This window comes from Prunus avium, chromosome 3 (assembly GCF_965620075.1).
Source record: "Prunus avium chromosome 3, drPruAviu1.hap1.1, whole genome shotgun sequence".
Lineage (NCBI taxonomy): Eukaryota > Viridiplantae > Streptophyta > Magnoliopsida > Rosales > Rosaceae > Prunus > Prunus avium.
Window position 1 is genome coordinate 32521140 of NC_142286.1, and position 26058 is coordinate 32547197.

The 26058-nt window shown below is 38.8% G+C and overlaps 3 protein-coding genes and 1 long non-coding RNA gene across 4 annotated transcripts; 3 read left to right on the plus strand and 1 right to left on the minus strand.

Annotated features, from left to right (window-relative positions):
• Nucleotides 1-11891: 11891 nt before the first annotated feature.
• LOC148295968 (uncharacterized) lies at nt 11892-13186 on the plus strand. Its single transcript, XR_015834732.1, has 4 exons — nt 11892-11915; nt 12005-12106; nt 12192-12356; nt 12579-13186. It is a non-coding gene; the product is annotated as an uncharacterized LOC148295968 (long non-coding RNA).
• Nucleotides 13187-13732: 546 nt separating this feature from the next.
• On the plus strand, nt 13733-16162 carry LOC148295969 (subtilisin-like protease SBT5.3). The gene is made up of 6 exons (XM_088250661.1): nt 13733-13775; nt 14002-14110; nt 14750-15284; nt 15490-15587; nt 15683-15851; nt 16148-16162. Exons 1-6 carry the CDS (start codon nt 13733-13735, stop codon nt 16160-16162), a joined length of 969 nt encoding a protein of 322 aa, XP_088106787.1.
• Nucleotides 15905-17392, plus strand: LOC110755645 (subtilisin-like protease SBT5.3). The gene is made up of 4 exons (XM_088251154.1): nt 15905-15923; nt 16148-16262; nt 16347-16560; nt 16688-17392. The coding sequence occupies exons 2-4, from the start codon at nt 16209-16211 to the stop codon at nt 17224-17226; spliced, it is 807 nt and encodes a 268-aa protein (XP_088107280.1). The 5' UTR covers nt 15905-15923; nt 16148-16208; the 3' UTR covers nt 17227-17392.
• A 116-nt stretch (nt 17393-17508) lies between these two features.
• On the minus strand, nt 17509-20647 carry LOC110755657 (cytochrome P450 724B1-like). The gene is made up of 9 exons (XM_021956894.2): nt 20379-20647; nt 19944-20268; nt 19606-19758; nt 19027-19287; nt 18809-18895; nt 18505-18583; nt 18240-18346; nt 17921-18051; nt 17509-17793 (listed from the first exon to the last, which is right to left on the minus strand). Exons 1-9 carry the CDS (start codon nt 20597-20599, stop codon nt 17697-17699), a joined length of 1461 nt encoding a protein of 486 aa, XP_021812586.2. The 5' UTR covers nt 20600-20647; the 3' UTR covers nt 17509-17696.
• Nucleotides 20648-26058: the final 5411 nt, after the last annotated feature.

Genomic DNA, 26058 nt, shown 5'->3' on the forward strand with positions numbered 1-26058 from the left:
AATAAAATGCCGGAGGGCATGGGGTGCCGAAGGTGCCAAGCTTGCATGTCGCAAGAGGAAGTGGCTAGGCACGAGGATGCCGAAGGCATGAGACTTGCATGTCGCAATAATGCCAGAGGGCATGGGGTGCCGAAGGTGCCAAGCTTGCATGTCGCAAGAGGAAGTGGCTGGGCATGAGGATGCCGAAGGCATAAGACTTGCATGTCGCAATAATGCCAGAGGGCATGGGGTGCCGAAGGTGCCAAGCTTGCATGTCGCAAGGCATGGAGGTGCCAAAGGTAGGCTTAGGCACTGGGGCGCCGAAGGTGAGCTCAGGTACGGGGGTACCGAAGGTGAGCTTGGGCACTAGGGTGCCGAAGGTGGGCTTAGGCACGGGGTGCCGGAGGTGAGCTTAGGCACGGGGTGCCGAAGGGGAGCTTAGGCACGGGGGTGCCAAAGGTGGGCTTAGGCACGGGGGTGCCAAAGGTGGGCTTAGGCACGGGGGTGCCAATGGTGGGCTTAGGCACGGGGGTGCCGAAGGGGAGCTTAGGTACGGGGGTGCCAAAGGTGAGCTTAGGCACTAGGGTGCCAAAGGTGAAGCTAGGCACGGGGGTGCCGAAGGTGAAGCTAGGCACGGGGGTGCCGAAGGCAAATGAGATGCCAAAGGTGACACAAAGCTTGCATGGGGCAAGGCAATGTGCCTGGGCACGAGGGTGCCGAAGAGAAGGAATGCATATGTGCAAATTTTATTATTATTTTAAGAAATTTAGGTACCTTGTGGATATTTGAGCTTGTGGCATGTCCTTGGAGCTGGGCCTTCAGAGCTTCGGCAAGGGCTTGTCCTTCGGCAGGAAGAATGAGGGGCTTGATCCCGCGAGTTTCCAAGTTCTTGGTAGGTGGGCCTCATGAGCTGGGCTTTGGCAAAGGCCTGGGGTTTGTGCTATGTGGAGCTGGGCTTCAGCGGGGGCTGGGGGCTTCCAGATTTGGAAAGGGTGTCTTGGGGGGCACTTTACGAGCTGGGTCCATGGGGGTCCGAGTGTTCGTTTAGTAGAAAGGCCAAGGTGGCGCGAAGGTGTGTTTGAAACTTCAGCAATGGAGTTTTATGCGATGTTGGGCTTGAGCAATGGCCTTGGGGCCGGGTTCCAAAGCTGGGCTTCGGCAAGCCTCCTTGACCCAGGTGGTGGCTAGGGTTTTGAGGGTAGATTCGGATTTTTAGAGGCTGGGTCCTTCCGTTTTTGAAACGTAGCTGGGGCCTTTTTGTAGCTGGGCCCTTGTGCTTTTATAGCTAGGGTTTTTATACCTTCGGTAAGGGAGTCCAAAGATTGGAGATAAGGGCCAGGGTTTGGGGAGAGGAGGTGCAAGTCCCCTATTAGCTTAAGACATGTCGTCACCTTTTAGCTTGAGGGGCTGGGTCAGCCAAAAATTGGTAAGTCACTCCTTCACCTTCTGCATGCTCCTTGCCGTTCGGCAAGGAAGCTAGGCTCCAAAATATATTCGGAGCTGGGTCCGTAGTTCAGCTCGGAGGAGGTGCCGATCGGCAAGAGATATTCGAAGGTATTTTGGTGAGGGGCTGATCTGTCTTCTGCAAGGAGTGGGTCTAGGTGCCTAGTTTTCGCATCGAGTTGGAGCTGGGTCCGTGGTGTCGTTCAGCATTTGTTCGTGGAGGGGGGTTCATCCAATCTAGGACCGTCTAGGGTCTGGGTCCTTGACTGACGGCAAGGAACTGATTGGAGCCTTTCGATCCTTCTGAAGTGTGGGCAGAGTTTTTTAGCTGGTCCTTCAAAGCGTTCGCGATTTCTCTTGGGTTCAATTGGTGCCGTGAGGTTTCAAATGCTTTTGCAAGAGCTGGGGTGTCTTTGGCAAGAGCTTTTGAAAGATAGATAGATGACTGCAAGGGTTTTTGCGAGGAGAAGACTCAAGTTCTTTCGGCAAGCTCCAACTGATAGACCTTCGGAGCCAAGGCTGGGGTCTCTTGTACTGTTGTAAAGAACCTGGGTCAGCCAAGCAAGGGTGTCGTGACCATTTTTCCTTCTGCACGGCTCTTGTCGTTCGGCAAGGGTATGGTGGGGTACCAAATGTGAGTTTAAGCACTGGGGTGCCGAAGGTTAGCTCAGTTTCGACAGGAGAGCCAAGGTTGGGCCTAGGCTAGGTAAGTGTGGTGCCTTGTGGCATGAGCCTTTTGGGTGGGTCTTGGCTTGACCTTCGCTAGGTTTGTGGAGCTGGGCTTCGAGAGGCAACAGGCTGGAGCTGGGCCCTGGAACTTCGACATGTTGATGTGATGTCTGAGTTTGACTCCTGACTGCTTCGGCACAGGTAATGCTAAATGGTTAAGGATGATGATTGGAGGGGTGCCGAAGGGCACTGAAGGAAGGGAGAACGATAGAAGCCTTTTGTGTCGATTCCCACAGACGGCGCCAAACTGTTGATGCTCAAAATGGTTGGGCCTTTATTGAGTTCAACTTAGTGATGAGTGTTCGGTTCATTTTTACACATGATTTTTCATGTTATTCACCCACTATTTTGAGTTAGTTCTTGACATTTTATAGCTTTTTACTTCATTTTTGTGTTTTCTTAGATTTTGCCTTGGTTGGGATGAAAATGAGCTAAAAGTGCATTATTAGTTATAAATTCTGTTTTTGTTCATTTTCGTAGGTCAACTTCTTGGCCTGGGATCAACATGCTCTGGTGCTCGGATGAGGTCATGATCTTCATGAGACTTGTTCCAATGGATGTTAACTACAACATATCCAAATTTGAGCTCCATTGGACAAGTATTGCCTATCCAACCAATCCATCATGTTACCACAGTTCTGGAAATCCGGATTTGGCCAGCTTTTACCTCCCTTGTGTCATCTTAACTTCTTGTTACCATAACTCTTGGTAACAAGGAATTACATTTGTAAAATAGATATTTTCTGAGCTTTTGGCATCTTTGTGAAGTCAAAGCTCCATCATGGCAAGGGGACAATGGGCTAAGGCTTTATCAAAGGTGGTAGTTTTATATTAAAAGGTAAAAGCTGGAAAGGAGGAGAGAGGGAGGAGAAGTCAAAATTGCAATCTGATATTGGGAGCCTTTTGATCGTGGGAAATCAGGCTATTCCACATTCTACACAACTTGAGAGCAGCTTTTGGGGAGCTAAGAGCTTGGAGAAAGCCAAGGTGCAGCCAAGAAAAGTGGAGAAGAAGACTTCCACCATTGATGATCTTGAAGCTTTCATCATTTTCTGAAAATCTGTAAACTCTTTCTAATTTCATTTTGAGTTTGTATTTGAAATAAATATGAGCAACTAAACTCTATAGCTAGGGCTTAGGTTGAAGCCCTAAACATGATTACCTTATTGTTTTGATGCTTGAGTGTATGAATTTCTAGATGTTGTTGATGAACCCCATTCACTAATTGAATTTTATGATATGTGTTTGCTTCCTTTGCTTAATCACCTTAGGTTGTATGCATGTAGCTAAAGTTGAGAAGTTGTGTAAGATAACCAAGAACACAATTTCTAATTAGCAACAAATGATTGAACTTGTTTAAGTGAGCATCATGTGAATTGGTTTCTTGACAACAATTGATGAATTCCAATTCACCAAATTAATCTATCCTTGATGTGTGTTTTCCTTGATTGATTACCTTTGAAAGCATGCTTCTTGAGGTTGTTGGGATTATGTGTATCTTCATGTTTTCCTAAGCAATAGATGGATGGAGTAAGAACCATCCATGTGAATTGGTTTCTTGAATACCTAATGTAAACACCATGCTATTAGGGTTCTTGTGATGTTCATATTCTCTTTGAACTTAATGGGTTTTCCTTGCAATCGAATCGAAGTACGAACCATACCTAGGTTCGGTTATGAGGAGGGCACAAGTATTGTAGCACGAACCATGCACTTTACGTATATTAGAGAGAATCAATGCGTCTTGAGCCACGACCCATGGTCTTGATTGCGAACATCTTCATCAATACATTTAGAGTTCATCACTTGAGTATCCATGAACATGGGTAGAATTGTTTAGGGTGGATTCCGAAACCCTAGTGTTTGTTACATTTTAATTTCACATTTTGATAATTCATCTCTGCCATTCACATTTAAATTCAAAGTCCATTTACTTTCATGCAATAGAAATAGGTCACTTGAACCAAATCAAAAAAACCCCCCCAATGTGTGTGTGAGTTGCGTGTTTGACACGTTTTGTGTCTTTGTCACTGAATTTTGTTTGTTTCCGTAATTGTTTTGGACTTTTGGTCCGCGTTGTGTTCTTGCATTTTCTGTTCTGATTCCAACCGTATAAAGAATGTGAATTTTGGATAAACGGTTGGAAAGTTATAGGTCAAAAACTGGACAGAGGTCGAAACTGAAAAACAGAGAAACGAATCTGTCCAAATGGTGATAAACGGGTGATAGAAAGTGCTGTTTGTGTTTTTCTTTGTTTTCTTGTGTTGTTTCATTTCTTTTATCTTCCTTACTTCATTTTTAGTTTCCAATTTGTATTGTGTTTGTGTGTTGTGTAAAATTAGTGTTCTTTACGTACTCAAATTAGAACTTATAGGAAACCGACAAGTTCTTCGTGGGATCGACCCCGTACTTACATAATCTATACTTCATTAGATTCGTGCACTTGCGGGTATTTTTAATTGGTTGTTTGCACATTAATTTGTGTCCTTTTAGGAATGCAACAATTTTTGGCGCCGTTGCCGGGGAACTGGCACGGTTGCTTATTTGTTTTGTTTGAGTATGTTTAGAGTACTTAGTTTTATTTTTGTTTATTGATTGTTGTTTCATTTTATCTTGATTTGTTTTTGTTTCTTTTTCTTACAGGAACATCCGAGGAGTCACCTCCACCATCTCCAATGGCAGCCGCAACTGAAATTGTGGAACTTACTATGTAAGAATACTCCAATAAATTTGTGATGGAAGAAGCAAATGTTTTTGGCTCATTTCATAATGAATTGCCTATGAATGAATATTTCCGACAAACATACAATTCGGAGTGGAGAAATAATTCAAACTTCTGGTGGACCGACAATCCAAATTTTCAACAAGGGTCATATCAACCATATCAAGGCCAACATAATACTTGTCCACCTTATGGTCAACCCCAATATTATAATCCACCACCACTTAGTCAATCTCACCAACCACCTCAAGGACCAACTTTGGAAGAAATTGTTGCTTCAATGGTTAGACACACAGATAGTTTCATCATGCAGAGGAATGACACCCATATGCAGAGGAATGATACCCACATGCAGAAAATGGTTAAGGCCATTGCCAATCTAGAAAATCAAGTGGGGCAAATTGTCACATCTTTGAGTCAAAGGGAAGCTAGGATAATGTCTAGCCAAACAGTGATACAAAATGGGCGTGAGCATGTTCAAGCAGTTACCTTGAGAACTGGTAAGGTAATTGGTGAAATTGATGGTTCTAAAAATTTGATTCACAATGTTGATGAAATGCAGGTTGAGCAAGTGATTGGGCCTAAGGAAAAGGATGAAATCAACAAGGGGGAAGATAAACAAGCAGCATCTTCACCTGAGTGGATCCCAAAGCATGAACTTGCAAGAAGGGCAAGAAAGGAGAAGGTAAGTCGTGAACCTACTGATGAAGATATCTTACATGCTCCTTTTCCTCACAGGTTGATGAGTTCTAGGAAAAATCAACATGCCAAGGACATATTGGAAACTTTCAAGCAAGTGCAAGTCAATATTCCTTCCTTGGATGCAAACAAGCTCAAGGAATGCGAAACTGTTGCATTAACGGAAGAGGTTTCTGCTGTTTTGCAAAGGAAGCTTCCTCCCAATTTGCAAGATCCAGGAAGTTTCACAATTCCTTGTATAGTTGGTGATAAATTGTTTGAGGAACCTTTAATTGATTTCGGTGCTTCAATTAATCTAATGCCATATTCTGTTTTTGAAGTACTAAAGGAAGACAAGCTGAACATCCATGTTCCAAGCACCAATCATATGTTCAATGTCACTCCTTCTACTCAAATGAGAAGGCCACCCGACCCTAAATATGTGCCTCCTCCATCTAATCCACGTATTGAAGAGCGCTTAAAATTGCTTTTAAAACCTACTCATGTGCATAAAAAGAAAAGAATACGAAATGGGTTGATTAGATGGCAAAGGGATTTGAAGAAACTTCATGTTCGGCACAAGGAGGCGATTGAGCCAAAACCCCCCAAGTGACCCAAGTATGTTGGAAGTCCGGCAAAAGACTTTAAACTTAGCGCTTCTTGGGAGGCAACCCAAGGTGAATAGAAGAAGTTTGTTGTCGTCCTAATCGCTTCAAAGTGGAGTTTCTCTAGACTCAAACTTACTTTTATTTTACTTTATTTATGTATTTTCCTTTTGAGTTAGGATTTCAATCTCCAACCAAGGTAATTTCGATTTTCTTGTTGTTTCTCTTTGTTTTTCTTACTTTTACTTTCCTTTACTTGTTTGTGTTTCTATTTTGTTGTTAAGTTTGGGAAGTAAATTGCTTCATGATTGCACACACTGAACTTTGGCTCAAATGTTTATTTCATTCCATACATGTGATTCCAAACACAAACTTGAAAAAGAAAAAAAAAAAAAAAAAAAAAAACATAAATTTCTCAATCACATGTTCATTGTTGCATTTTGCACCACCTGAGGCTTCTGCTAATTGCCTCTGTCTGTTCTTGCTTGTAGAACCTGCAACAGCTCTACATGATCTTCATTCCTCTTTTGCAGCATCTCTACATGCTGGCTGGCACTGTAGAGCCGCTTCTGCAGGTCCGCCACCAGAGCTTTCAGGGCCGCCACCTCCTCACTCAGTGCCCCGCACTCTCGTGTTCTCGCCAGTAGGCGCATGCCCAAATTTGTGGCCGAGACCGCATTGAGCACGGTTAGATTGTGGGACTCGTCCACTGCCATCTGGTCAGACCTCTGCGCCACATGCAGATGATCTGCAACTGTAAGTCTGCTGACAGTCATGCCCTCCGGCATTACTGCCCTTCGCGGCACCACCTCAGAGAAGTTTGAGGCCGAGCCATGATGGTATGAGGAGTTTGGGAAGATAGGGTTTGGAGGAGCCCGTATCTGGGCATTTGGTGGTGCAAGCGACAACTCAAGGTTAAGGTCATCAACAAGCATATCTGGGGATGCCATTGATTTTTCTGTCTGGGCTTTTTGATGGTTTTTCTTGAGTTTGCAGGTTGAAATGCAGGATGCTCCTTCTTTCAACCGAGAAGTGGTTTAAATAGACTTATTCTCATAGGGGAGCCGACACCACTTTGTATTTCCGGAGCAATTTGCGGATGAGTCAAGTTAAACAGGGAAGCATTTCTGCTTTCACTTTACTTTCTTTCCCTCCCTGTTTTCTGGTGCATTGTGTTTTGATTTCTTTTTAGTTTGTCGTCTTTGTTTTATTTCCGTTGGGGAAGTGTGCTTTGTTTCTTTTTAGTTTGTCGCATTCCCTTTATTCAAGTTTGGGAAGTGCGTTTTGTTTTTCTTCTTTGTCTTTTGCAACTTTCTTTTCTTTTATTTCCGAGAACGATAGAAGCCTTTTGTGTCGATTCCCACAGACGGCGCCAAACTGTTGATGCTCAAAATGGTTGGGCCTTTATTGAGTTCAACTTAGTGATGAGTGTTCGGTTCATTTTTACACATGATTTTTCATGTTATTCACCCACTATTTTGAGTTAGTTCTTGACATTTTATAGCTTTTTACTTCATTTTTGTGTTTTCTTAGATTTTGCCTTGGTTGGGATGAAAATGAGCTAAAAGTGCATTATTAGTTATAAATTCTGTTTTTGTTCATTTTCGTAGGTCAACTTCTTGCCCTGGGATCAACATGCTCTGGTGCTCGGATGAGGTCATGATCTTCATGAGACTTGTTCCAATGGATGTTAACTACAACATATCCAAATTTGAGCTCCATTGGACAAGTATTGCCTATCCAACCAATCCATCATGTTACCACAGTTCTGGAAATCCGGATTTGGCCAGCTTTTACCTCCCTTGTGTCATCTTAACTTCTTGTTACCATAACTCTTGGTAACAAGGAATTACATTTGTAAAATAGATATTTTCTGAGCTTTTGGCATCTTTGTGAAGTCAAAGCTCCATCATGGCAAGGGGACAATGGGCTAAGGCTTTATCAAAGGTGGTAGTTTTATATTAAAAGGTAAAAGCTGGAAAGGAGGAGAGAGGGAGGAGAAGTCAAAATTGCAATCTGATATTGGGAGCCTTTTGATCGTGGGAAATCAGGCTATTCCACATTCTACACAACTTGAGAGCAGCTTTTGGGGAGCTAAGAGCTTGGAGAAAGCCAAGGTGCAGCCAAGAAAAGTGGAGAAGAAGACTTCCACCATTGATGATCTTGAAGCTTTCATCATTTTCTGAAAATCTGTAAACTCTTTCTAATTTCATTTTGAGTTTGTATTTGAAATAAATATGAGCAACTAAACTCTATAGCTAGGGCTTAGGTTGAAGCCCTAAACATGATTACCTTATTGTTTTGATGCTTGAGTGTATGAATTTCTAGATGTTGTTGATGAACCCCATTCACTAATTGAATTTTATGATATGTGTTTGCTTCCTTTGCTTAATCACCTTAGGTTGTATGCATGTAGCTAAAGTTGAGAAGTTGTGTAAGATAACCAAGAACACAATTTCTAATTAGCAACAAATGATTGAACTTGTTTAAGTGAGCATCATGTGAATTGGTTTCTTGACAACAATTGATGAATTCCAATTCACCAAATTAATCTATCCTTGATGTGTGTTTTCCTTGATTGATTACCTTTGAAAGCATGCTTCTTGAGGTTGTTGGGATTATGTGTATCTTCATGTTTTCCTAAGCAATAGATGGATGGAGTAAGAACCATCCATGTGAATTGGTTTCTTGAATACCTAATGTAAACACCATGCTATTAGGGTTCTTGTGATGTTCATATTCTCTTTGAACTTAATGGGTTTTCCTTGCAATCGAATCGAAGTACGAACCATACCTAGGTTCGGTTATGAGGAGGGCACAAGTATTGTAGCACGAACCATGCACTTTACGTATATTAGAGAGAATCAATGCGTCTTGAGCCACGACCCATGGTCTTGATTGCGAACATCTTCATCAATACATTTAGAGTTCATCACTTGAGTATCCATGAACATGGGTAGAATTGTTTAGGGTGGATTCCGAAACCCTAGTGTTTGTTACATTTTAATTTCACATTTTGATAATTCATCTCTGCCATTCACATTTAAATTCAAAGTCCATTTACTTTCATGCAATAGAAATAGGTCACTTGAACCAAATCAAAAAAACCCCCCCAATGTGTGTGTGAGTTGCGTGTTTGACACGTTTTGTGTCTTTGTCACTGAATTTTGTTTGTTTCCGTAATTGTTTTGGACTTTTGGTCCGCGTTGTGTTCTTGCATTTTCTGTTCTGATTCCAACCGTATAAAGAACGTGAATTTTGGATAAACGGTTGGAAAGTTATAGGTCAAAAACTGGACAGAGGTCGAAACTGAAAAACAGAGAAACGAATCTGTCCAAATGGTGATAAACGGGTGATAGAAAGTGCTGTTTGTGTTTTTCTTTGTTTTCTTGTGTTGTTTCATTTCTTTTATCTTCCTTACTTCATTTTTAGTTTCCAATTTGTATTGTGTTTGTGTGTTGTGTAAAATTAGTGTTCTTTACGTACTCAAATTAGAACTTATAGGAAACCGACAAGTTCTTCGTGGGATCGACCCCGTACTTACATAATCTATACTTCATTAGATTCGTGCACTTGCGGGTATTTTTAATTGGTTGTTTGCACATTAATTTGTGTCCTTTTAGGAATGCAACAATGAGGTGTGATGGATGATGGGTGAAGGTTTGGACCTTCAGCATGTATGTGAGGACTTGGCCAATTTATGAGTATACAAAAGACAAGATATATGTGGTTCACCCTTAATGAATGGGCTACGTCCACAGAGAAGATGTTCTCATTATGATATTGTTTACATTTGTACAAGGGGATTAGACCCAAAGATAACTGGAAGAAGGCCTAGGGCCTAAGGTACAAAGTTAGGAGTCTGGAGCCCAGGTGTCAAGTCCCCGGGTCTGGAGGCTCAGGACCCGAAGGCTGGACTAACAGGAGAGTCCTGAAGAGGGAGCCCCCAGCTCAGTTTCCAATCCCCTCTTAAGTGGAGAGTGGTATGCTTTTATAGGTGAGAGGGAGCCTTCACTTCTTGTTGTTTTCCGATGTGGGACTCCTTTTGCTTTGCTTCTAGTTTCTTCTAGTTGCTTGGTCAGTTATGGTGTCAACAAGTGGCAATCAAAATCAAGATCACTTGATAAATATATGACTATTCGGTGTTATTTCTGACTTGCATTTGTGTGTTGAATGGAATAGGGGTCAAAAGCCTGGTTTAAGCCTGACCCGACGTGAACCGTTCAACTTAGAACCCTATCCAAATAGTCAAGTCATCATGTTGTGAGACAAAACCATTTAAATCATGTCAAAATAAGGAAAAAATCAGATGTGTTTGTAATCAGTAACTTGGGGTGTAAGTTATCTATTTTTTAGAAGTCTGCTAGAGTTCTTACCGCTAGCAGTGGCACGCTCTTACACGAAAAAAAAAGTTGACTTGTTGACCATCGATGGTTTTCAAGCCAATGAGGAATTTTACCCTACCATCACAGGAAGCAAATCAAAACGGGTGAACATGCCCAAATAGTTGCATTGGGTTCATGTTTAGTGATACATCTTCTCAACAAAGGCTGATTGGTTAGAAGTTGGATCCATGGTAGACCACTATAAATGGGTTAGTCCAGAAAAAGCTAGATCCATATGTAGGTTTTTTTTTTTGGGTCTGAGACCCATATGTAGTTTAGGTTGAATTTTAAACAGGCTCAGCCCATTCTAACCATGGGCAAGAAAGTGAATCATGGCTTTCAATTTGTCTTTTTGCTCCTAAATTCAATTGTATGCTCATCTATAAAAATCCCAATTCCACCAACCTAGGAAAGCCAGAACTTGCCTTAAGATCTTTTTAGGACAAGGTTAGGGAACTTTATTATAAAATCCCAACTCAACCAACCTATAAAATCCTCAATTCACACAAAAAGATGCTTGTAAGTTGTTACAAAGGCTATAAATAGCTCCCACTAGTGGCTGTATTAAGCTTTGATGAAGCCATGTATAGCTAATTTGCTCAAATAAGGTCCCCTCCATTTTAAGTACATAGCATTTTCATCGGCCTGCATTGGACTGGCTAATCGAAGAGCATATCCAACCTTTCTACACATGGCAATATCCCATTGGCCAATTTCACTGTTTTATCCTTGGCTACATGAGGTTCAAAACTCAGATTCCCCCAGTCCACCAATCCTTTGTTTATTTTCAATCAATTATTCTCATAATAGGGTCCACAAGGTTACATTAATTTATTTTATCTTATTTATTCTTCAATAAATAATAACATTATGCAGTTAAGCTAATAATACTTGTACCACATTGGGCATTGCAATTTGGAAGCAGGGTTTTTATTTTATATATAAAAAAACCATAAAACCCAAAGTTTGCCTTCCACAAGGGGCAAGAGAGAAACAAGGGTCAATCAACCAACCAAACCAAGCAATGAGGCCACCAAGACCAACCATAGCTCTTTACCTCCTGTCCTTCCTTCTCTCCTCCCTTGTACTTCACAGACCCACCTTTGCCATCAAAAAGGTGAGCATCCAATCTTATTTTCTTCCATTAAAAAAATCAAGAAAAAAAGAAGTAGCTCCCATTGCTATGCCTACTATCATGATTTTTTTATTTTTTATTTCATTATGTACTTACTTGCTTGCCAGCTTCTACTGTTGTATTGCTGTAGTCATATGTGTGTACTTGGGATCACATTCACATCCCCCAAACTTATCAGAACTTGAACTAAACCAAGTGACAGAGAATCACTATGAGTTTCTTGGGTCCTTCTTGGGCAGGTACTTCAACACATTTTAGCACCAACAACTAAAATACATGAACACCATCTTTCTGAAATCATATGTTTGAATTTGTCTGCAAAATGCAGCCATGAAGTTGCAAAAGAATCCATCTTTTACTCATACACAAGGCACATCAATGGCTTTGCTGCCACATTAGAAGAAGAAGAGGCAGCTCAGATAGCCAGTGAGTGAGAATCTTTTTATATAAAAAATCTTCTTTCTCCTCTGTTTTGTATACTTGTTCTTCTCATGATTTCCATTGAAACACTGCAGAGCATCCAAAGGTAGTCTCCATTTTCTTGAACCAGGGAAGAAAATTACACACAACTAGATCATGGGATTTCTTGGGACTTGAGCATGATGGTGTTACTCCACCCAACTCAATCTGGAACAAGGCAAGATATGGTGAAGATACAATCATAGGAAACCTCGATACTGGTCAGTTTTTCTTCTTCTTCTTATTTCATTTATTTATTTTTGTCAATTTTAATAAAATTTTGCTTCACTTTCAAGTCATGTTCATGCACTAAAATAAGTTTATCAATCAGCTCAATGCCATGTGCCTTTCAAATTTGATCTGGATCGTTGACTTATCATCACTCATTTCAACAACAGTTACTTTCAACAAAATAATGTTTATAAAATTGATTTCCATTTCAGTGGTGCTGCTGATATTGACCAATTTCAAAGGTGCTCACTAAATAAACGTCCATGTATGTATGACAAAACATTGAGCATGACAAACATTGAGAGCTAATAGACATCTCAGTTTAAATAATACTCGGATCTAATAGACCTCGTGCAAAAGTTAGTCTATCAATACAATTGATTTCATCAATACTAAAAACAAAAAAAAAATCATATAAAAATGCATGGCACATGTTCATACTTACTTTTTATGTTATCACCGTCAATGCGACTCCACATACTCAAAACAAAAACCATAGAAAAAGAAAAGGCATGCCACCTCAAGCTGTATTATAATTCCAGAAAATGAGGATGAAGATTTCACTTGGACATTTGTTCCAAAAACCAACAATATATAGGCACCAAGTAAAATCTGCATATTAACTCACAAGATCAGAGACAGGCATGGTTTCTGTAGAGGTAGCTGATCAGAAGCCTCATGCTTTATGTATCCCATTCCTAAATCAGGGCCACTGTTTGGGCCTAAATTCTACGCGCAAGCCCATCTGACTATTGGCTCATGTCAACAACAGTGGCTTGGGCTTTGTTTTACCAAAATCAGAAGTCAGCCTTGAATGTTTTGGAAGTCCAGACCATTGTGAACCAATTGCAATAAATAATTTTACAAGTTAAAGATTAATTGCCATTAATGGTGATTTAATCTGGAAAAACCAAATTTAATTGGTTTTAATTGAAACCGAGCTTCTAGTTTCTCCAAAGGCTCAAGGAATGATCATAACCGTTGATTTACTAATTCAAGGATCAAATCAACAGACAAAGGGGAGGATTTTCTCTCCACAAATGCCCACGTGACTCCAAAGACAAGACGTCAAACAGGGCAGAGGATGTACTGGGAGTTGGTAGAAAGGTTAAATTGAAAAACCACTCCCCATAACCATTTAATGCCAGAAAAGAGGATTAATTGATAGTAATATACTAATAATTAATTAGGCCAGGTTGAATTTTAAGGGTATAACTCTCATTGAAGGTGTTTTTGTAGTTCTGGGCTACCATTAAAAGAAAAGAAAATTTACATCTGTTGCAAGTTGCAACTAGTAAAGATTCTTGCCTTTTTCTTGTCTTTTTTTTTAAATATTACTTTCTTTTATGATTAACATAAGGAGTCAATGCTGTGTAAAAGAACCTTGACTTACAGATCAGAGATCTCAGGTTCGAATTCCCACAACATCATAGTTGTGTGTCTGTGTGTGAGAAGTCCCCCTCCCCACTAGTTTAGACTACTAAAAAAACATAAGGAGGGTGCAATTATGTGTGGTGGCTTGGCCAACTTATGAAAATATGAAATGATTGTAATTCTTAAAAGAATGCGAAGAATGCGCATTGCTTTGCTGTTGAGCATTCTTTTTAGCCTCACTGTGGTTGAATGGGATTGTAGGCGCATGGCCAGAGTCCAAGAGCTTTAGTGATGAAGGGTATGGACCAATTCCATCCAAGTGGAAAGGAATCTGCCAAAATGAGACAGATTCTGAATTTTACTGCAACAGGTATTCATTATTTTATACCTCTTTTCTGTGGAAGTTTGATTTACTTTCCGCTTGCTTTTTCTACAACAGTCAACTCATTGCTGAAATGTGTTAAAATTGAAGCAAGAAAGAGAACCTCTTTTTTGTTCTTTGTAGTCAGGCCCTTTTTTTTATTATATATATATATCCAAATTCATGGTCCAACAAAGATGATCATCTTTAGTAGTAGTGGGGTGAAATGGGATCTATAAAGCAGGATCCATTTGCAGCTTTCTCATAAAGCTGAGTCAAACTTGTTTTAGAAACCTAGAACAGCATAAAAATGGATGAGATAAATCTGCCTTTATCATCAATAAGATGAAAATATATATAGTAAAACTGCAAACATGTTCTCTTTTGGTTCAATTGCTTATGGTCCTCATGGTATCTGATCTCATTTTCAAGATGGATTTCTGGAGAGTAATTAAGCAAACAAATTATTATAATAATGAGAGAGATCAAGACAGGTTCAGAACATGTTTTTGTGTAAAATAAGGGCACTTTTGACTGGTTTTAGCAACCTTTCCCTCTGAACTTTGTGTTGGATTAATTCCATCATTTAATTATTTACCCATAGAGAGAATCTTGTAACTCATTTGGTGACAAAATTTTGCATGAAAGGAAGCTAATTGGAGCAAGATACTACAACAAGGGCTTTGCTGCAGTTGCTGGCCCCCTAAACTCCTCCTTTGACTCACCAAGAGACAATGAAGGCCATGGCTCTCACACCTTGTCAACAGCTGCGGGCAATTTTGTAACTGGGGCAAGTGTGTTTGGGTTTGGTAATGGAACAGCAAAGGGTGGATCACCAAAAGCCAGAGTTGCAGCTTATAAAGTGTGTTGGCCTCCGGTGAATGGAAGTGAATGCTTTTACGCAGATATATTGGCTGCATTTGATATTGCCATCCGTGATGGTGTTGATGTATTGTCTGTGTCACTGGGTGGAGATCCCACTGCATTCTTCAATGACGGTGTTGCAATAGGTGCTTTTCATGCTGTTAAGCATGGCATTGTGGTGGTTTGCTCAGCTGGGAATTCCGGTCCAGATGAAGGTACCGTCTCCAATATAGCGCCGTGGCAGATCACTGTTGGTGCCAGTACCATAGACAGGGAGTTCCCCAGTTATGTCACCCTTGGAAACTGGAAGCACTTCAGGGTGGGTTATATAGTCCCTTTTTATCCTAAGCATAGTAGATGAAGGTTACTTAATGTTTGCTGTCTAATTTTCATCAAACGGTTGCAAGAAGCTCAGAATAATAAGACATGCCATACACTTTTATAGGTGTTGGAAAGGAACTTCCATCACATATCCTGAAAAACGACACAAATCCTCTGTAATTTGTATCTACTTTGTTCTGCAGGGACAGAGCTTATCGGCTGTGGCCTTGCCGGGGAAAAGGTTCTACCGGCTTATTAGTGCTGCAGCTGCTAAAGCAGCTAACGCATCAGTTCAAGAAGCGTAAGGATAATAACAACATCAAGTTCTTTTAATTTTCATTTTACTACTACCATATTCAAGCTCTCAGCAATCTGCTTATTTATATGATGCTGCAGTCTGTTATGCAAGGCTGGCACACTTGATCCCAAAAAGGTGAAGGGAAAGATCTTGGCCTGCCTTCGAGGAGACACTGCAAGAGTGGACAAGGGTGAGCAAGCCTTACTGGCTGGCGCCGTGGGAATGATTCTTGCTAACAATGAGCTTAACGGGAACGAAATTATTTCTGCATGTCCTCCCTGCTTCACATATCAATTTCACCGACGGTGCCCTTGTCTTTGCTTACATCAATTCAACTAAGTAAGATGACATGCCACCAGCAATCATTATATTTCACCAAAACCATGCCTATGCTCAGAACCTGCCTTAAAATCTAAAGAATTCATCTTCATCAAAGGATGAAGTACCTCTAAAATTGCCTTTTCCAGACTAAAAACTGGCAGCCTAACTGCAATAATTCATATAAACTAACTTCCTTATGACTGGTACAGTGAATTAATTGAGAAGTTTACTTATTTTGACAGGTCTCCCAGGGCTAAAATAAAGCGTCCAACAACGCAACTGGGAACGAAGCCAGCTCCCTTCATGGCAGCATTTTCATCAAAGGGACCCAACACCATCACACCAGACATCCTTAAGGTTTTTTTTTAGCATCTCACAAATCTATTCATCAGAGGGAATTGGACTCTCTTAATACTTTGCTCCTTTGTTTTGAATATTCAGCCTGATATCACTGCGCCAGGAGTGAGTATCATAGCAGCCTACACTGAAGCACAAGGGCCAACAAATCAAATGTTTGACCAACGGCGAGTTATGTTCAACTCAGTGTCAGGCACTTCAATGTCGTGCCCTCATATTTCCGGCATTTGTGGCCTTCTTAAAACCCTCTATCCTCACTGGAGCCCTGCAGCTATTAAATCTGCAACCATGACCACAGGTAAGAACACCCTAATCCATTCATCTCCTCTTCCTTGGAAAGGAACATAGGCCAAGTTTTCTTATAGTCTGGTAAGAAAGCATTATCCTTCTTTCTGATGTTTTCTCCTTATTCTCGTATTTTACAGCGACAACACAAGATAATAGCAGGGAACCAGTGCTCAATGCTTCTTTCTACAGGGCAACACCATTTAGTTATGGTGCAGGGCACGTTAATCCTAACTGTGCCATGGATCCTGGCTTGGTTTATGACTTGTCCCTTAATGATTACTTGAACTTTCTATGTTCAAATGGATACAAGGAAACACAAATCGAAATGTTCTCAGAGGAGACATATAAGTGCCCAAAACCTGCTATTAGTCTCACTAATCTCAACTATCCCTCAATCACTGTCCCTAAACTCAATGGATCCCTTGTGGTGACTAGAACAGTGAAAAATGTTGGCACTCCAGGAACTTACAAGGCTCGTATCCAGAACCCAGATGGTGTATCGGTTTCTGTTGAGCCAAACGAGTTGGAGTTCAAGAAAATTGGTGAAGAGAAGAGCTTTAAACTACTCCTGCAGGTTAAAGATGCCAAAGCAGCTAAGAACTATGTGTTCGGGAAGTTGATATGGTCAGATGGTACGCACTATGTAAGGAGCCCCATTGTGGTAAAGGCTGCCTAGGGTTTGTAATCATGTGTTCGCGAACCGTTCAACTTAGAACCCTATCCAAATAGTCCAAGTCATCATGTTGTGAGACAAAACCATTTTAATCATGTCAAAATAAGGAAAAAACCAGATGTGTTTGTAATTAGTGTGCTTAGTAATAATTAGTCCTACTATAATATCATCTTTGATTCGTATCGTGTTATCGTGTTAGATCGAAAATTAGGACAACTAAACTTATCATCATGGTATTATCATTTATGTGAAGAAACTTTGGAAGTAGGAATTCAAGTTTACAGAATTAGAACTTATCAAAATATAAGACTTATGTAACGTGGAATATTACCAAAAGCCTAGCTCCACTAAAAAATAGTGAGATAAATGCCCATCCCAAGCCACCAAAAAACCGATAAGGAAAGGAGGGATAGGGTTGGAGAAGGAAAGAGGGGTCGGAAAAAGAGCAACAACAACAAAAAAAACACCCTACATCAATTGATAGGGCAATGCTCCAAGTGCAGTGGCAGGCCTCTTTGAAATTCTACGTATGGAAACGCTATGGGTTGGTCATCATCCTCAGTCCTCCACCTATACAGAAAATTGGTTATTGATCATCAACTTAATTCCACATTTATTTTGCCCTAATACTTAAAGTAGTACATAATATTTGTGAAATTGCAAAATAATTATAATTATAATCTAATTATATAATTACCTGAAATTCTGTACAAGGTGGTGGAGAAAAATTGCAACTTCAAGCTTCCCAAGTTCAGATCCAGGACAGCATCTAGACCCTCCACCAAAGGGAGTAAATCTCTTGCACGTTTGGTCTTGGCTCTGAATTTTCTGTCCAAATTTTTTTTCACAATATTGCATTTAGTTAATACACCAACTAAAAAAATTAAAAATTCGATGTATCTATATTACTCTGTAACTTGCGTCTATCTATACAACCGATTACACATAAGATTTTTCTTCGGTGAGCCAAAAGTGTATGTGATTAAATCATGAGGTTTGATTTTATGTTTCATTACCTCCCATCTCCAAGGATGAAACTCAAGAGCACTTGCATGGAGGGAAGGGTCCAAATGAGCTGCACTAAAGACGGGTAGAACTTTCCAGCCAGATGGAATTAAATAATCTGCAGAAAGTTGCATTAGAAAAAAGAAAGAAAAAAAGACCACTTATTTTTTTCATTTAATTAAACAGATCGATCGTCACATACTGCAAAGTGCCAAAGTACAAAAAAGTTCTGCGTGCTTTTGGTTGTGCTTAGGCATATTTTAATACTACTTTTACCTCTAAATTTCACATCTTTGAGAGCCTTTCGGTGCACGAATTTTACAACGTTTCCACATCTGAGAGCTTCGTTGATCACCTGCCAATAAAAGAAAAACAATTTGTAAAAAATGTCTGTCACGAAAATAAAACTAAACAATGCTAAATAAAACCAAGGCAATGGGTGTTAGTTGATTGTCGAGGTTTTTGGTGTGCTCTCAAATGGTCATGGATTCAAGTTGCCATGGTACCTATGTGTGTGAGTTTCCGCCTCTCCTTTCTTAATTTTGGCAAAACAATGCTAAATAAATGAGGATTTTCTTACATTTTGGGTAAATTCCATTTTCTTATAATCTTCCCAGTTCAAGTACTCATCTTTCTGCTTCCCTCTTCTAATGTTCTGATGCTCCACCTTTATATAATAAAAAAGAACCAAAAAAAATAATTAATTAAATACCATTTATGTGTCTTGGCCAAAAAGGAGAAAATAAAATCTTAAAGAATTAAATATATATAAAAATAAAAAAATAAAAAAGGTTGCACCTTTAATTGTTGTAATGCAGAAGGTGATTGAGCTAGAAAATAAACTGCCATGCTGATTAAGAGAGAGGTAGTCTCATAGCCACCCAATAGAGAATCCAAGATGAAACTCACTTTTTCATCTTCAGATAAGGTATCAACATCCATAAGTATCTCAAGAAAATCACTCCTTTTACTCCTGCTGGAATTAGTGCTTGTCTCAGCTGCTTGTCTTCTTCTTTCCTCTATAATTGCTTTCACAGTTGAAGATATCCTCCTTCTAGCCTGTAAAGAGACCATTAATGCTCTCGCATGCCTCTAGCTACTTTTTTCTTCTTTTCTTTTTCGCAACAAAAAATAAAAACAAAGAAAAGAAGAAAAGGCTATGGATATATCTTGAACAAATTATTTAAATATATTAATTTAGTGACTTTATATTAAAAATGGAAATGTTATCTGCCCGACTGTCTGGTAATACAAAATGACCATTAGTCAATCATGTTGATTTGTGTCTCAATGTGTGGTCCGAATTCACAATCCCACAAACAAAAACACGTGTCTTGTATGTAAGTTTGACAACAATATATTGCTTATCTGGGGTACCTTAACAGCTCTTGCATATGGGGTTCCAGGAATGTAAAGAGGGAGAGAAATGAGCCCTCTCATGAAAGTCAAGAAATCTTCAAGAATTCTTGTGGTCTGTGGCTCATCTGGGGTCAAACCTAGCACTTGCTTTACTATTACATTGAATGTGAACTGCATGCATGTGGAACCAAAAAATAATTAATATGTAATTAAACCATACACAGAGAAACTCAAAAAAAATATCCATGATAAGGATATTCATTGCTCCCTCTCTCTATCCTTCTAAGATAAGTGACATGAGTAGAGAGATAAACAATGAAACGGGAATACGGGATTTTTTCTCCGTTAGAATGTACCTTTCTGGCTTCCTCACAAAAGATGACTTGTGATTTATCTTTCCAAGAGTGAAGTATGCTAATGGTTGTGGCTTCAATGTCGCTGAGAAACTCAGGCTTGGATTTGGTAATGGTGACCAAGGAGACAGCCACATTTCTGAGCCTTTTGTGAGTATCAGCCACAGCCACAAGCATGGAGCTCTTGCCAAGGATGCCATGGATGGGTTTTGGATAGCTGCATTCGAACAACTTGCCTTCATTCTGAAGTATGAAGTAGTTGAGCTCTTGATCACATGACACAATTGTGGGAGACAAGAACAAATGCGATTTAAACACTTTCCCATACCTGAAAAATCAAATTAACCAATTTTTTTTATAACTCTAACCCTTCAATTAGATGAGATAAAACAAGAATTAAACATATAGAAGGCAATGTTAATTAGTGTTTGCTATTACCTAGAACAATGGTGTTGCAGGAAGGCACCAAGGGAATTAGAAGGATGAGGCTTCAAGAAGGCAAGTGTTTGTCCCAATATAGGCCACCCAAAAGACCCTTTGGGTGGAGGGCTACCATTAAGCCTTAGCAACATTAAGGGCAAGAAGTGGTTTAAAATGAAACCCAAAAGGGAGCCAAACATTCCAAGTAGAACCACAAGCCAAAAAGTGCTTCCGGCCATGGACAAAGTTGTAAGCTCGAGCAATTGGAGCTTGAAGCTTCTGTGATGTTGTTTTAAGTCTACTATGTGTACAGGAAAGAGAGAGGTGGTATTTATACTACTATATGTTACAAACGTCTAATATTACCATTGATTTTTACTGTCGGTTGAGTCAACTTTTTGTCAGAGAGGTCAGCTAGTCTAGGATCTAGACCCACAGCATAGGGATACAGAGGAGAGAGAGAGAGAGTAATTATTAACAATTGTAATCACATGGAACTTTAAGCAATGACAATTAATTGATTATTGTGTTAAGCTACAAAGGGAAGATATATGATCAGATGGGGAGAGATAGTACTTTTTGCTATTCTCGGTAAATAGCTCGGTAATAGAAGGGATAATTTTTTCACGTGTTATTGTATTATTAGTTGAAAATAACAAAATAGTGTTATTCTATTACGAAAAAGCTTCTATGGATCAAATGGGTTCAAGCTTAAGTGAGATTGTCTTATGTTTACATGGATTAATCAAGATTTTAACTAACAATTAAATATTTATTTAAGCAAAAAAAACAACACTAGTGTAAATTCAAGGAAGATGGCGAAAGTAGTGCTTGCAAGTTAAAATCTTGATAATACATGAGCATTGCTAACATCACTTCCATTATGATGAATGAGTTATAATACATCAACAACAGAAAATCATCCATGGATTCGCATATCACTAATATTGACAAGATTCTTAATAGTACACATATACCCCACCCACAAAAGCTTTGACTCTTTGTTTGCAACATACTTACCCACCTGCAGAAGAGAAAGAGCTTCGCATATTTTATAGTGTGACAACTAGACTTATACCTAAACACATAAAGAAAGCTATTAAAGTTATGGCCACCCTAACACAAAAGGTACAATATGTAACCTCAATCAAGCCACGTAACTTCCACTTTAACTCATACTCTATCAAGGTTTACAAATCAAAAACTCCACAGAAGTCTTATCTAAAACTTATTAAGATCATTGTGGGTGTTTGTAGTTCTAAGTAATTTAAGAAAAACGTATCTTTAAACAATCTCAAACTTCGATTTCCGTATTTAGAAGTATTTTGTCATGGACGATACTTCCCTCCTCACCTTCTATTGTGACTCATCCACAAAGTGACATGTGTCTTCTCTTTTTTAATTGTCAAAACAATTTCTTCCTTTTTCACTTTGTTTTTTGTCAACCATTTTTAGGTCTTTGTGGCCCTTTCCAACTCTAACTTTAATAATCCCTTTACAACCAATGCATGTTGAACTTGATTCTTTATAGTGTTCATAAATTCAAATTTAGCATTCCAAACAAAAGCAATTGCTTGTGGAGAGATCGATGACCTAGCCATGAGATTCTCTTTTGTTCTATCAAAAAACGAAGAATTAGATTGAAACTTGATATCTGCTACCAATTTTTTTTAGGGCAGTGCTATTCTCACTCCCAAAAAACATTTTGCAATTCTCTAAATAATTGTAAAATCAATAATGTTATTTGTACCATATTTACTGATTATTTTGCTTATCATCTCTCTAATAGAGGTGTGTCTCACCTGTGTATGTGGGACCTACCTCTATTAGAGAGGTGATCAGTAAATGTGATACAAATAACAGCAACATGCTTATAAAATACTATTACGATTTAAATTCCTCCTAAAAAAAGGCAAGTAAACGCTCCCCATCTTTAATCTAAGTTTTCTTTTCTTTTTTGACTCCTTTTGAGCACACCCACCAGGGGTCGGAGGAGCTTCACATAGTTATTAGAGCGGCGGTTAGGCCCTAACACAACAAAAGTCATAACATGTGATTTCAATTAAGCCATCAACAAAGTTAATCATAATTAATCAAGTGTTCTAGATGTACTTAATTATTATAGACGTGCAGTGCAACCTCTCAGCCTTTATATCTGGTACTTTTCATATATTGATTCTTTTTGCTAACCCAATACATGGAAGTAGCTAGATTTTGAGAAACTTATCCATGCACATGGACACCCTATTGGAAGAACCTTTTTCGATCTTTCAAGTTCTAAGTTTTATTATTATAAAGCTAAACTTACTGCGTTTATATGTTTTTTGTTGTTGGAAAATATGTTTTATTAAACACCATAAGAGTATACAACAGATAGAATGAAATTCGAAACTCAACGTGAAAGCAAGGAACAATAGTGTAATCTTAAAAAGATTTACGACCTGAACTAAATACGAGGAAACAAAGAAAACTAAAACCAAAACGTACAATTAGAACAATTAATCCCTAGATATATTCTTTGGCAAGAAAAGTACAACAATTAACAAATTAATTCTAACATGTTCTTGTGTCTTGGTCAAAAATATGATGGATTCTTTTTTACTCTGTTGGGATTAGCGTAACCTAATTTGTAACTTTGTTGCTTACCCTATAATTATGATATTTTTGCTTATTATTCATTTACACAAAGCCATTTATTGGTCTTGCAATGTAATTATGTTAGGGCAATTGTAATATATAATAAATAAATTATAAATCGAATAAAAAAATACTGACGATCGATGAAGATATAACTTTAGATATGGACCATATGGTTTGTGCAAGCCGTGGCTCAACTTGCTTGTGGCATTCAATTGCGCATGGATCCAAATCCAAAGAGGAAGAGAGAGAGAGAAAAAAAGACAATATCAAGCCAAAAAAAAAAAAACCAAAAAGATTTTAATATATTGGGGTGGTTCCACTGAGTCAAAGCACAGATTGCAATATATGCTTCTTGGGTTCCTCAATTGTATTATTTCTTCTTTTAGGGACCATTTTCCTTCTTTCTATATCAATTTTTTTTCTTCTAGTGGGCACCAAAAAGATCGGCACATAGTCCCCAAATAATGTGTTTGACTGTTTTTCTCTGTGATTGCATTGCATACCAATAAAGATAAACTTATTTGAGGGAAATCCTTTGTATGGCCTATTATATATTGTTTTTTTAATGATTTGAATCATCTAATTTTTAGATATTCTTTCAAAAAAAAATTTTGCAAAAAATTACTTGAATCTGAAACTATTTGATTACTTAATTATATTGTTATTTTAGTATTTTCTTAAAGAACCATGTTCGTCTATTTTGTTACTTGCAATTATATGCATTAATTATTTCTAATTTTTCTAATTTTTTGCAAAGATGATTATATAAATACTTGAAAAATAGACGATTTAGATTGTTAAAAAAAAATCGTAAAGTACACTAAAGAATGTCACTCAAATAAAATTATTTGATTGATTCCCCAATTCAAATGGATTGTATACATTATATATAAATCTAATCAATAAAGAGAGGGGAATTCAAAATATTTGAGATATCTTCCAACATGATTGAATAAATATTAAATTTGTCATCTTTAGGTTAAGTCCTTCATATCAAATGCTTTGAGGATATTCTTTTACTTTTATTTATTAAAAAAAAAAAAAGTGGTATATAAGTTAACTTTCAAGATCGTACTTGAGAAAACACAAGTTGATTAAAACAGTCGCAAAAAGTAAAAAAAAATTACAAGATGACAAATTATTATGGTGGAAATAATGTGATCTCCTCTCTCTCTTCACGAGACTCGAGATGGCACGAGGGTATGTCAGTTGGACCAAAGCATGCATTTGATTTCATTCTTTTTTCTTTGAAATGTTTTGACTCTTTTCTCTTCCTTTCTCTCTCATTTTTGACTCTTGACTAGAAAAGATTGACCGAGTTTTGGTAGGACTTGAGACTCTCCTGCGCATTGATGTATGATCTCATGCTAGGCTAAGTTATATTCACCCGTGTGTGAGTGACTGCGGATAGATGATTGTAAGTTGCTGTGGATTGCAACGACTTTTAATACGAAATTATTACATATAATTGGAGATAATTTTTTTTTTTTTTATAGTGCTCGTTTGTAATGTGATGAGAGATAGTCAGAATATAGACGACTAATTAGCATTCATCACCAACGTGAGTTGGTCCAAGTGGAAGGGGCTTGGATCCTTTAAACAAGAGGTTCTGTGTTTGATCCCTGGCACTTGCGAATAGAGCAGACTTTATTGGGAGAGGTCCCCGCTTTGCGCCTGACCGTACCTTGAGGGATTTAGTCTCCGCAGTCGCGCGGGGTATACCCTGGGAAACCAAAAAATTAGCATTCGTCTGTAATAAATATGGACCTTCTTAGGGCTAGTTTGGTATTGCTGTGCTTTTAAAAAAAACTGCTTCTGCTATGCTGCAAAAATAATCAGCTGTGAAAAAAATCAGTTAGGCGTTTGGTAAACTATATTTGAAAAAGTGATGTAAGTAATCAAGGTGTTTGGTAAACTTTTATACAAAAGCACTTTGAGTATGTATAATGACCAAAAAAACCATGAGATATAAAAAATTAGTTGAAAATGAGCAATTAAATGTTAATAATTTTTTTTAATAATAAATTGAAAATGAGAGAAATAATATTAAAAAATTTAAAATAGTCTAAAAACAAATAAAAGTCTCTACCAAAAAAAAAAAAAAAACTCTCAGCTCCCATCTTCTTCTCTTCGCAGACTCTCACCCCCTCCCTCCTCTCCTTCCCTGTTAGGAACCAATCCCCCCGCCGCAAACAATCGCCAGACCCCTCCAACAACCCCACCCGACCCGACCCAATCCCATATCCCCATACCCAACCCTTTCCCCCACGCCAACCCCACAGAACAAACCTCACCCAACCACCACCTCTCTCTCGCTCTCTCTCCCCCCAAGCCTCCACCGTCTCTCTACTTGATCCCCCACACCGCCCAAATCCTCCAAGCCTTACCCACTGCTCAGATCCACCAAGCCATACCCACTGCCCAAATACAAATCTTAGGGTTTTTTACCCTATTTTTATTCAATTTAATGAAATTTACGAATCAACACATGAATTCAATTTAATTCAGACTGATTGCTGATGAAATTGCAGCGGCTATTATGGCTCGCAATAACTGGCCCAAAATGCAGTGAGAAGAAGGAAGAAGAAGAGTGTGTTGTGTGCAGAGGGGAGACGAAACCATTTTGGATCCAGGGAGGTTGTGGCCGTAGAATAGAAAGTGAGGATAACGGATGTCATTTGCTAAAATAAATGGGGGCATTATAGGTATTTTGAATGTTTCATTAATTGCCCCGCATGCTTCCATCCGCAGCAGTTTTGAGAAGCACCTCTTGAGCTGCTTCTGAAATCTGCTGTGAGTCACAGCAATTTTGATAAAAAGCAGCCTTATCTTGATTTACCAAACACTTTTTCATTCAAAACTTAAAAAATAAGCTGCTTCTTTTAAAAGTTAAGCAACCCCAAACTAAGCCTTAGCTCTCCCTTTCGCACGATCCTAGTTAGCAGTTAGCATTAGCCTCATCTTCTGTTCAAACTTGAGACCTGCACCATGCTATATAAGTTGGCCTTTTGTTGTTCGACAGGCGTAGAAATAAAGCTGATGACAATAATCTTCCTTG